The sequence below is a fragment of the Heptranchias perlo genome, chromosome 11 (genome assembly GCF_035084215.1).
Source record: "Heptranchias perlo isolate sHepPer1 chromosome 11, sHepPer1.hap1, whole genome shotgun sequence".
Classification (NCBI taxonomy): Eukaryota; Metazoa; Chordata; class Chondrichthyes; order Hexanchiformes; family Hexanchidae; genus Heptranchias; species Heptranchias perlo.
Genome location: NC_090335.1, coordinates 58,278,632 through 58,290,974, shown reverse-complemented (window position 1 = coordinate 58,290,974; position 12,343 = coordinate 58,278,632). Strand labels below are relative to the sequence as shown.

The window sequence follows — 12,343 nt, the reverse complement described above, 5'->3', positions numbered from 1 at the left end:
TCCCAATAACAGCAATTGTGAGACCAGTTATAATACCATCACTGCTGCCCCAACTGCGAGGCACTAATATAGTACAAACTAGGGAATCAAACCCAAGGCCTTCCTCATCTGTATCGTTTAGTCCATGTGGCTTACAACATTTAGTACAATTACTCACTAAAGCAGAGAACTGCTTTTAAATATCTTGCTAAATGTCATGAAGGTGCTTCATAGTGTATTCTGCACCATTTTCTCAGAACCAGTTAACCCCCTCCAAAATATACATGTATTCCCCATGGAAGTATCCTCTAACTTTTTATTTTGAGTGGTGGATCTTCTGTTCATTGCTCATAACAATTTAGGATTTTATGAAAATTGAGTTTTTTGCAATAATTTTCTATATTTTCTTGTTTATCTTCATTTTTTTTTGCTTCTAACTCCTATGTTTTATATTTTTTTCTTTCCCTTTTCTCCCCTTCTATTGAGCTTGTGTGCCTTTTTTGCCCATTTTATTCTCAAATGCACTGCTTTGGTACTTCAGTTTATTTGGTTTTGTAGTCTTACTATTTTTCTGCTCTCTATTTTTCAGTATTATTTAGTTTTAAATATGTTCCATTGTAATATAGAAACTGGGTGTCCTGCAGCCCAACTACCTCCCTGTCTGCCAGAGTATAGTCTAAAGATGCGGGAGTATTACTGGGGCCAAGGATTTAAAGTGGGGCTTGAGCATGAGGCCAGAGAATACCATTATCCCAGGCTGTCCATGGAGATGGAAGCCTTGGCAACATTTGGTCAATGGAGGAGGTACCATGGCTGTGTGGGAGGTTGCAGAATCCCTCTCTGAATTCATTAAAGCAAAGCCGAGCAAGAGGAGCCAGGGCTATTGTCATAAAAGCTGAAACTTGTCAAATCTCCACCCTCACCTGGTCTGTCTTTAACAGCATTCATCCAGATCCAGGTGAATTAAATACAGATCAATTGAAACAGTCATGTGACTTCAAAACCCTGGCAAACAAACTGGTCACAATTACAATTGGCCAATGAGACTGCTAGAAAATGATACCACAGTTATGTTATTACTATTAGCCAATAAGTTGTCTCAAGAGCAACATCCACCATTTATATTAATAATAAAGATAGGATTACGCAGAGTTTTATATAAGCTATCTTACCTGACAAGTTTTACCAAGACCCATCTCATCTGCGAGGATGCTGCCATGTTGAAAACTATGGCAGTGAGCCAGCCAATTTAGGCCACTAAGTTGGTATGAACGAAGGCTTATACCTTAAAAAGAAAAATATGACTAGTAACAGAGCCCTTCATTTGAATAAGAGTGTTATGGCAAACATAATGGCACATGAAATTAAGGAAAATGGGTAGAGAGATAGTTGGAGGGCAGAAAGCAAACATAAAAGGAAGAATTTCAGACTGGTAAAGTATAGTGAATGTTGTTCAGTGTTGGGGCTCCCCATATTTACTATATACATAGATGATCTGGACTTAGGGATTTAAGGAACAATGTCAAAATTTGCTGATTATACCAAACTGGAGGTATGAAAAATTGCAATGAGGATTTTTAAGAACTGCAGGAGCACATAGGTAGGCTAGCAGGATGGGCAGATGCATTTAATGTAGAAAAGTATTAAGTAATACATTTTAGAAGAAAAGGGAAACGAAATGCACCTTAAGTGATAAGATTTTAAATAGAGTAGAGGAGCAGAGGGACCTTGGTGTATAGATACAAAGGTCATTAAAGGTAGCAGCGCAAATAGATAAGGCTGCAAAAAAGACAAATTGAATCCTTGGTTTTGCATCTAGCGGCACAGAATATAAGAGCAAGGAAGTAACGTTGAACTTGCACAAGATCTTAGATCGACTCCAGCTGGAGTTCTGTGTAGCTTTGGACACTCCGTCATTGAAAGGACATAAAAGCAACTTAAAGGTGCAGCATAGATTCACTAAGGTGTTACCAGGGCTGAGGGGTTTCAATTCTGAAGAGTGGGTTGGGAAGTTGGGGCTTTTTCTCACTACAGTTGTGAATGTTCTAGGGTGACCTGATTTCAAGTCTTCAAGATTACAAAGAGTTATAATGTAGATAGTGATAGGTTGTTTCCACTGGTTGATGAGACAGTAATGAGAGGCACAAATTTAAGATATTCACAAAAAATTAAAAGGAGGTTTAGAGGAAAATTTCTTCACACAGAGAACAGTTAAAATTTTAATTGTGTCCCATAAACTATTATTAAACCAGAGACTATCATTTACTTTAAAAGAGAATTAGGTAGTTCCTTGAAAAACAGGACATTTAAAAGCGGTCCGAGCAGGGGAGTGATATTAAGACTAGGTGGCTGATTTGGAGGAAAACACCAGCACTGACTTAATTAGCTAAATGGCCTGTTTCTATGCTGTAACATTCAAAGATTTCATGATAAACTAATACATGCAATAATCAGATAACTCAATAACTCAAACAGTTATTGCCTAAAACTGAGCAGTTTCATACACTTTGTACTCTATGCTAGTATATGTACTAACATTTATTGTTGAAACAAAATCAAGGCACTGTACAAAAGTGGGATGAGAAAACTCAACCATCTAAAATCCACAACTTTATTGCTTTATTAAAAAGACATAAGTTACATTATTTTGTAAAGTGTTACTTCACAGATGAATACAACATATTGTTTGATAGAATAGTTACATACACAGTTGGTAAAATGGTAAAGCAATGCGGCAAACATCAGCAAATGAGTAACATCAATTTATTATGTATATGTTTTAACTCTGACGTATAATGTACACTCAACCTTCTAAGTGTATTCTTTATTTTAAGTAAAATAAGCAGCTGGGTGCTATTTTGTACAGTAGATTAGCACACTGCCCTTTCATTCTGGGGTATTAGTTTGAGCCCTGCTCAGATTGGTGGATTGGGTAGAACATCTGCTCCCTCTGCTGGCTATGAGGGTCCTACATGAAATATGTTTTGCTAATAACATTCAATTCTTAGAGGCATAGGCCTAAAGCAGAAAATTGCCTCTATTCGATTACGATTTTAGAGTCTGGCTCAGCAGAGTCGTAAGAATGAGTGTAGGGAAATGGAAGTGTCAAACTAGTTCTGTCGGGGAGTCTTTCTTGAGGCTCAAGAAACAAAACTGAAAGAATCATGCAACTTTATAGCACAGAAGGCGCTTGTGGCAGCTCTCTGAATGAGCTATCCACTTAGTCCCATTCCCCTGCCTTTTCATTTTTTCTCTTTCAAATTATTTATCTACATCCCTTTTAAAAGGGATTTGGATTCTCCTCTTTTCTGAAAGAACACTTCATGTCCTAACAACCCTCTGTAAAAAAAAATCTCCTAATTTCTGCCTTCATTCTTTCGGTGATGTTCATAAACTTATGCCCTCTAGTTACCAATTAGAAATAGTTTTTCCTTATTTCCCTCATCAAAAGCCCTCTTAATTTTGAATACCTCCATCAGATCTCTTCTTAACACCCACTCCACACTCTGCTCCAATGGAAAGACCCCAGTTTCACTCTTCTCTCCTCATAACTAAAACCTCTCATTCCTGATAGCTTTTCTCTGCAGCTGGCTGAGCTACACCTGCCTTGGAAGTGCTCAATGTTGACAATAGGTGTACATATTGAGAAAATATTCCACAGCCAACATTCTTTATCTTGATGTCCCGTAACGTTAATCAAAATGTAAAATAAGTACAATGATGCAGTAGGTTAGAACTTCAACCCACCACACCAAACAGAAGCAGAATACATATTTTCTAATCTTAGTCCTGTTAGTGTAGGAGGAACTGAGCAGAGTAAGCGGGTTCTATATTGGGGGGGGCGGGGAAATCAAAATGCCGGTCAAGCTGCATTGCCAGAGACTTGGGGCATGATTTTATCTTGGAGCCAGGTACCCCACGCATCCACAGATATTCGCCTGGGGAACCCGGAAGCGAATTGAGTACGTCTCAATCTGTGATTGCAACTCAACTGCAGGTCAGTATTTAAGCTTCCGGGTTTCCCACGCACCAGGCAGCCAGATTGACAGGCTGGGTGCCTGTCGGCAGCGAAAGAAGCTGCAAATCAGAGAGGGGAGGGAGAGATCATCGGCACTGCAAAAAATCTGAAGCGGGGGGGGGGGGGGGGGGGAAGGGAAGTGAGAGGATGTGGACGATGGGAAACCCAAACAGGTAAAGTTAAATTCATTTAAGTTTTCCAATACACAAAATATTAGGTACCTCAATTATTTCAACGCTTTTAGTCCCTTAAGTATTTCATTGCCCCCTTTTAAGTATTGGCTTGCCGGCTTTAAGTGGGGGAGGGACTTCCTGGTGTCTGCTGTGCACGCGAATACAAACCTGCCTGGGTTAAACCCGAAAGTGGGCACGTTGGAGCCAGAATACGGCCCTGCTCCAAAAAGTTATTATTTTAACCTCCTCCCACCCATTCTTGGGGTTAAAATTACCCCCTTAGGATCAGGTCTCAAAGTCATATCAGGAAAGAAAGGTGTATATACACAAGAAGGCCAGTAAGGAAAAATAATTTGGAAAAAAATGCACTGTTCTCACTATTTGGCATATTGGTACTAATACTCCACAGGAAAGAAATGACATTCAAGCCAATATACTTTAATGTTGTAACCAATACACTTATGTGTTATATGCAAGTGTCAGCTGTGGCTCAGTTGATAGCACTCTTGCCCGAGTCGGAATGTTGTGGATTCAAGTCCCACTCCAGAAACTAGAGCACATAATCCAGGCTGACACTTCAGTCCAGAGGTGCCGTCTTTTGGATGAGACGTTAAACTGCCCTCTCACATAAAAGATCTATTTTGAAAAAGAGCAGTGGAGTTCTCCCAGTGTCCTGACCAATATTTATCCCTCAACCAACATCACTAAAACAGATTATCTGCTCATAATCATATTGCTGTTTGTGGGAGCTTGCTGTGCGCAAATTGGCTGCTGTGTTTTCTACATTACAACTGTGACTACAATCCACAATCCAAAAGTACCTAATTAGTGTGAAGCGCTTTGGGACATCCTGAGGTCGTGAAATGTGCTATATAATTGCAAGTCTTTTTTATACCCTTAATTCATCACCTACTACTACCACCAGTACTTCACCCCAGAAACATGTTCCAAACACAACCTAGAACAAATTCCATAATTCACCACTGGTTATTTTTAACAGTTCAAGATTATAGCTACCAACCATTTATATTATTATACAATTTAAAATATTCAGTTTCCTCTTCTAACATCTGATTGGCCTGCGTAAGAATTGCTTCTAAAGTCTGATTGGTTTGTGAGAATGACATGGCTCATGTAATGATCATTCTGGAGTCTGATTGGGGACATTGGGCCCGATTTCCGTGGACCAAGCGCCTGTTTCTAGCCCCCCCCCGCTTGTAAATAAATATGATTCCAGGGCTACTGGAGTGTAGTTTGTGCAAATAGCTTTATTTTGGAAGGCTCACAGGACAGTGTCACTATGTAACAGTTGGGGGGGGGGAAGAGAAAAAAAGTTATTTATATATATATTTTTTAAAGTCAGAATCAGGTTATGTTCAGGGCAGGAACAGTAAATGCCGAGTGAGCCCATTGACCAAAACAAAATCAGAAACTTGAAATAAAAAAATGCTGAAAATACAAAAACAGAAATGCTGAGGCTACACTTAATAAGGCAGGAGTGACCGTATTAAAGCAGTTTAATAGTGACGCTGGACGGGGGCTCTTTTTAGTTTGCTGAAGAGAGAGAGAGAGAGAGAGACTACGACTAAACAAAAACACTTGGTTTAAACACGAGCTCAGGCCTGTGCCGAGTGCGGTGTCCCTGAGCAGCCTATCATTAGGACCCGGGTCACTATAAGCCCCAGGAGCAGTTCCTCCCCCTCCAATTAAACAGCACTAACCTGTCAGACCCCACCTCCTAACATCCTCCTCCTCAATCTGGTCAAACTCTCCCGGCTGGGTGTTGATTAAATTGCGACGGTTTTGCAGAAAGTGAGACATGTTTAATTCTTTGTGAGGCGGGCCCAGGGGGAGGGGGAGGGTGAGGGGGAAACAAGGAAGCTGACACCGGGGGGAGGGGGGAAAGGAGCTGGAACCAGGGAAGCCTCAGTCGGTTGCTGCCGCTTTCGGGTCCTCCAAAGCCAACGAAAGCGCTGCGCTGGAACAGGAGCGGCCCCCTCCCGTCTGGCTGACAAAAAAAAACAGGGACAAAGTACTGGTGCGCATGCGTCCTCCAGTGCAAAAGTTTTCGTTACTTTAATGAAACTTGTTAAACTTATTGGGGAGAGGAACGGTGCAGCGCGATGAAAAACAAAACTAGAAATGTGATATAAAAACAAATGCTGAAAATGCAAAAACAGAAATGCTGAGTCTGCGCTTGATAAGAAACCGTGAACGGTTTTGCAAAAGAGTAAATAAGGAGAAACTGATTCCAGTGCCAGAAAGGTCGGTAACCAGAGGACACAGATTTAAAGTGATCGGCAAAAGAACCAGAGGCGACATGAGGAAACATTTTTTGAAGCAGGGTGTTTTGATCTGGAATGCACTGTCTGAAGGGGTGGTGGAAGCAGATTCAATAGTGACTTTCAAAAGGGAATTGGATAAATACTTGAAGGGAAAAAATGTACAGGGCTATGGGGAAAGAGCAGGTGAATGGGACTAATTGGAAAACTCTTTCAAAGAGCCAGGACAGGTATGGTGGGCCAAATGGCCTCCCCCTCTGTACCTACTCTGATATTATGATACACAGTAAGTCACTCTGTTTCTTCTCGTTGATCCCATACGCGTCTCTGTTTCTGAAGTAGTCTGGTTCTTTTACTGTTTGTTTCCCACCCAGTCTTCCTTTTTTTCTTTTTTTTAATCTCTCTGTCTCTCTCTCACTCAGAGCTGCTGTGGAAGGAAACCTTTTTAAAAAGAACTTTCTCAGCTCAGTGGTATTTTTTTCTTCTCCAAGGCCGAGTGGCTGACTCCTGCTCCTATTTCTTATGTTCTTATGTCTTATGTTCTTATGTTGAGAAACAACCCTCTCCCATCTGATTGGTTGCCTACTGGCAAATTTACAAATCTGTCAAGCAATCCTGGCAAGAAAGGAAAAAACGGCAACTTCTTTAAACTGATCCACTGTTGCAATTAGAAACGGTGGCAAAAATGTGCCCAGCGTGGGAGAGAACGGCAGTGCTTCTAGACTGCTTTAAACACAGGCAGCCTGAGGCAAAAGAGGGAGGGCAAACAGGAGTCGAGATCAATTCGGATGGAACGTGTTGTTGCTTCTCGGCCTTTTGGCTAAGATCAAGTGGGGAAAAAACCCCCTCAGGCAGAAAGTAAAATTTCTAATTGAGCCTGTTATCAATAATCTGTGTTGAGTGTAATGCAATGAGGCATCCAAGAGTGAACAATTTTACAACACCAAGTTATAGTCCAACAAATTAATTTTAAATTTCACAAGCTTTCGGAGGCTTCCTCCTTCCTCAGGTGAATGGTGTGGAAGATTGGCCCTGGAGATGGAGCCCGCGGCGCCCGCCGGCCCGCCCGAGGCCCCCCGCGACCAGCGGGCACCGCAGGGGCCGGAGCGCACCCCGAGCGAGGAGAACAAAATTCCAACCTGAAACCTGGTTGTGGACTATTTGGCCTTCTAGCATTCAAGCACACCCCACACCCCCCACCTCCCACAAAAAGGGGGGGAAAAAAGAGAAAGAGAGCAGAGAGAGCAGGCCCTTGCCCGGGTCCCTCTGAGTCAAGGAGAAGCTCCCACCCAGTCTTGTTCCTTCCTTCGTCTGTCAGAGTGTTTTTGGTTGAAAAAAACAGTCTTTCTTACCTGAAAAACTGAGGTGAAGCTGTCTCATAGTTGAACATCAAAGTGATTCAAAGAAATGTGGCTCATCTTACCCGTTTTCAAAATTTGGGGATGCTTTCATTCTTAGACCTTTGATATGTTATTGATAGTTATTTCGGATTCCTTCTGATTTAGGACACACATCCAAACTATGGTTGAATGGATCCACCTTGCCAAATTGTCAATCTTAAGGACCTTTGAGCTAAAGGCCTACCTAATAAGTACATCCTTATATGGAATACTTATGACTGTATACATGAGATCTTTTTAGTTGCTTCGGAGTCATAAATATTTATAAACAAAATAACAAGACCATTTGTATTTCCTTTATGCGCTTGCCTTCGAGTCTTTGGTCATCTAGATTTTTAGTTCCATATTTTAAATATAGAAATGCCTGTCTTTTAAGAATTTCCAAATATCAAATAACCCTATCTACCTTGTGGAATTCACTCTTACTTTCCCTACAATATCCATCTATTAAATATTTCCCTTGTGGCTGAAAAGCTTATACCTACTCTCAACTTTCTCACAGATCTCCTTATTTAAGCTCTGCCATTTCCCACTCCCGCTGAATGGGGAAGGGGTTCTCTAAGTGCAAACAATCAAGAAACAGATAAGGAGTATGGGAACTTGACAGTTAGGGCCTCGTGGAGCAGAACCAGATGTTCACAGACGCTTTCAATTTGAGGATTGCTCACCTGCAGAAATCCCCGACAATACGGTTGAAACTATCTCCAAATCTCCTGTAAGCCCCAGTCCATCACATTCCTGGGATTTGTGATGCAGACCTCACCCTAAGATGAAACCAAAACCACCGAGAGGGATACATGGAACTTGTCAAATCCAATGCCCCAAGCCAGCAAAGGATATAGTTTATACTGTACTTCAATGAAATCATATAACCTGCCCATTGCAGACTAAACTGAGGTCCTTAAGTTCTATCTTGAGTTCAGGACTCAACCTTTATTTAATAATAGATGGAAAATCATGGGAGGTGCACTGACAATTTCCCAATACATTACCTGCTAGAAGCCCCTTTTTGTAAAATTGTTTCTCAGATGCTAATTTATAGAAATTCATAAAGTGCAATTTAGATTCTATGAAAAGTTTGTAAAACTGATCAGTGAGATATTACTATTATAATAATAGCTCTTCAGCAAAGACATTTTTCAAAACAAGTTATCTTTTTTGCTAGACTTGATATTTTATTATTCATTTCTTTTGTGTTTTCATTAAATACATCTTTTTAAAATGTTTTGTTTGATAGAATAGAACAAAATATCACAGTAGCTCCACATTACAACAAACGTGAATAACTAACAAATAAATACAATATAAATGAAAGAAAATGTCACATTTTACAAAATAGAAATGTTTTCATTGCTTTAAACATTTAAATAGTAGACTTTTTTAAAAATCACATTTAACTTGATAGACACACATATCTAATACAGGCTAGCTATGACATAATACAGATTTATCACAAGTACCAACCAGTACCAAAAGAACAAAAACATAAAATCAGAGTAAGAACTGATACTGCACTGAGAAGAGGAAAAGGCTTTTAAAAAGTGATTCAAAGATTAACTCAATGACCAAAGCTATTTGCAGACTAATGCATTTAGAAGCTCTGTGAGAATCTCATCATACAACATTGAGATTGACTGTATGTGACAAAGGACTAGGTGGTTATGTTTGCTGGTTAGTCCTGTCTAGTTGATGGGGCTTTCATCTAGAAAAATACATAATGTTATATGGCTCTATTATTAGATGAACTAAATATGTTAAATAGAAATAAAGATGCAGTGCTTGTAACGCAGTATGTTGATGCGTGTCATTGATATAGTCAGTTTTTGACACCATAATTAATCAAGAAAAATCTTTATAATGGTCAGTGAAAGAAAATGAGTTCTTCACTTTTGCTGTGTTGCCTACATAACAGGGACTATACTTCAGAAAGTAATTTGTTGCTGTGAAGTGCTTTGGGAGATCAAGGCCTTGAAAGGTGTTATATAAATGCAAGTTTGTTCTTTATTTCAAAACAAAAATGACACATTTAAAGATTCCAGAACTGCTTTCCCAATGGCTCAAGTCAGTTTATCCAGGGCCTAGCAGTGGTAAAAGGCAGAACCAGGTTCAATTCCCATTCAGTGCCGAATTAGATGATGTGATTTAGGCAGTATGGATGTGACAAATTGGCCTCAGTATCTCTGGGATAAGAAGAAACAAAAAAAAATGGCCAGCATTGCTCCTCCTAATCACTATCTAGCGATTCCTGTTGAAAAGTGCAGCTGTTCACATCAGCTAGTGATGGAATTTGGCTTTCTGTCATGCCCCTCAAAATTGAATAGCCTGCTAACACTCATAGTCTAAGCTCAAAAATAAATAAATAAATGACCACTTTCAAAAGATGCTGGATTTTATTTTTCATGATGAACAATAGTTTGTAGAAGCCAATAATTTCACTTCAAAATCAAGGCTCAATTTTATGTCTTTAGCAACTACATAGGAGAATCTTATATTGGGTGTAATAATTATAATGTCCTAAATTCCACCTTGAATGGAATAATCAGGAACGACAGGTCTTACTGAGATTGTAAGAGACCTGAATCTTTTACAGTCCTTCTTAATGTTTTCCAAATCACTTACTGTTTTGTCATCAGCAAATTTTCAGATTATACTTCCTATAGCCAAGTCCAAATCAATCATACATTCATGTGAACAAAAGTAGACCCTGTACTGACCCCTGGGCTATACCACTTCCAACCATTTGCCAATCTAACAACACCCTAACTCTTTCTTTTCAGTCCATCAAACAACTTTATATCAGTATTGCTACATTTCCTCTTATACCATATGCCTGAATTTTTCTAAGCAGCTTGATGAGACATCTTATTGTCCATCCATTGTGTTCTGCGCCTAGGTCTCATCCCATAATTCAAGCCTCACATACGAGATCCTTGAGCCACTTACTAGGGAAGATTAGATGAGGTCGTTTCCCGTTGCCTTCCTCACGGTTTTTATCATCAGGAGTACATTCTCCTAAGTGGGCTGCAACCAAAGCTCAAGAGCCCCACCTACCATTTACCCCCACTTCATTTCCCAGAATTAAACCAAGCAATGCTTCTTTCTGATCTCGGAAGAAGTCTTGGATACATTCTAAAATTATTCCCCACTTTGACCACGAGTTACCTTTATTGCAGTCTACCTTTGGATGCTTATAATCACCCAATATTATTGCCCTGTTGTTTATACACCACCTGAAAAGGGTGGTGGCAGCAGATTCCAAGGAGACTTGGATATGTACTTGAAATGGAAAAATTTGCAGGGCTATGGGGAAAGAGTGGGAGCGTGGGACTAATTGGATAACTCAGAGCTGGCACAGGCACAAATGGTCTCCTTCTGTGCTGTAAGATTCTATGATCTCTCTGAACTGTCTCAAGATCTCCTCTATCTCATCTGCACTGTTTGGTGGCCTGTAATGCACACCAACAATTGTACTATTTCCTTTATTATTTCTCAACTCTAACCATATGGATTCTATTTCCCAAGATGTCCTAACATTGTAGCACAGTGATATAATTCTTTACTAACCACCCCCTTTTGACTCATTCTTATTCCTGGTTTTGTCATTTAATGTTTTGATATCCCTTGCCTATTTTAAAACAATGATTTTATCTTTCACTATCTCAAAGCCTCTAACTTTCTCCTCTGGTAATACTTTTCACTTTTGATTTCAGCTAAGCCTTCTACTTCTATTCCAAAGCTTTATTAATCATTCTCTCCATGTCTGGTCTCACAGACTTTCTCCACCTCCTGCTATACTAGCTTAAATCATCTCCTATAGTTCTGTTTCCCCTCCCCACAAGGACATTGGTGCTATTTCAGTTCAGGTGAAAGCAGTCTCTTCGGTATAGCCTTCCCTTGTTCTAGAAATCACTCCAATATCTCAAGAATATGAACCCTTCCCTCCTATAGCAGCTCTGTAGCCATGCACTGATCTCCCTAAACTTTATCTCCTTAATCTGCTTCCTGTGCCACATGCTAGACAATCATGAGATTAACACCACTTATTTTTCACACTGGTGCTTAACTCCTTAAATTCCCTCTGCAAGACCTGAAATGTACTTCTATCTTTGTCCTTGGTTCCAATATGTACCACAAGTTTTAGTTGCTTTTCTTCCCTTCCCAGCTGGAAAATTATTAGCTATGTATTTTGGGCTTAAAAAGATGAGGGGTACTACTACTAGAAGTTGAACTTTCTTTTTCTTTGCACTGATTGTCAATACTAAGCACTTCCATTAGCACATGTTAGATGCAGCTCAAAGCTCCGATTTGACAGCACCCCTGCTACCTCATTTCCACATCAGCCGTCCTTACAGCTTCTCGGAGTTAGATTTTCAGATCAGTATCAAATTATATTTAATTTCATGTTTTGATCTCAGATTCAGCAGAAACTGAATTGTGATCATCCAATGTATTTATTTAGGATTCATAGCAGCCAGCAGAGAGGGGAGATTT

The 12,343-nt window shown here is 39.9% G+C and overlaps 2 protein-coding genes across 3 annotated transcripts in view; one reads left to right on the top strand and one right to left on the bottom strand.

Moving 5' to 3' along the window:
- chd1l (chromodomain helicase DNA binding protein 1-like) overlaps positions 1-6,177 on the bottom strand; it is a 79,049-nt gene extending 72,872 nt beyond the window's left edge. Inside the window, exons 1-2 of the mRNA XM_067993143.1 lie at positions 5,892-6,177; positions 1,152-1,264 (exon numbers count right to left, since the gene is read on the bottom strand). Of these exons, the coding sequence (XP_067849244.1) occupies positions 1,152-1,264; positions 5,892-5,991 (213 nt within the window). The 5' untranslated portion in view covers positions 5,992-6,177. The remainder of the gene's footprint in view (positions 1-1,151; positions 1,265-5,891) is intronic.
- adal (adenosine deaminase-like) overlaps positions 1-12,343 on the top strand; it is a 63,273-nt gene that overhangs the window by 33,049 nt on the left and 17,881 nt on the right. The window lies entirely within an intron of this gene.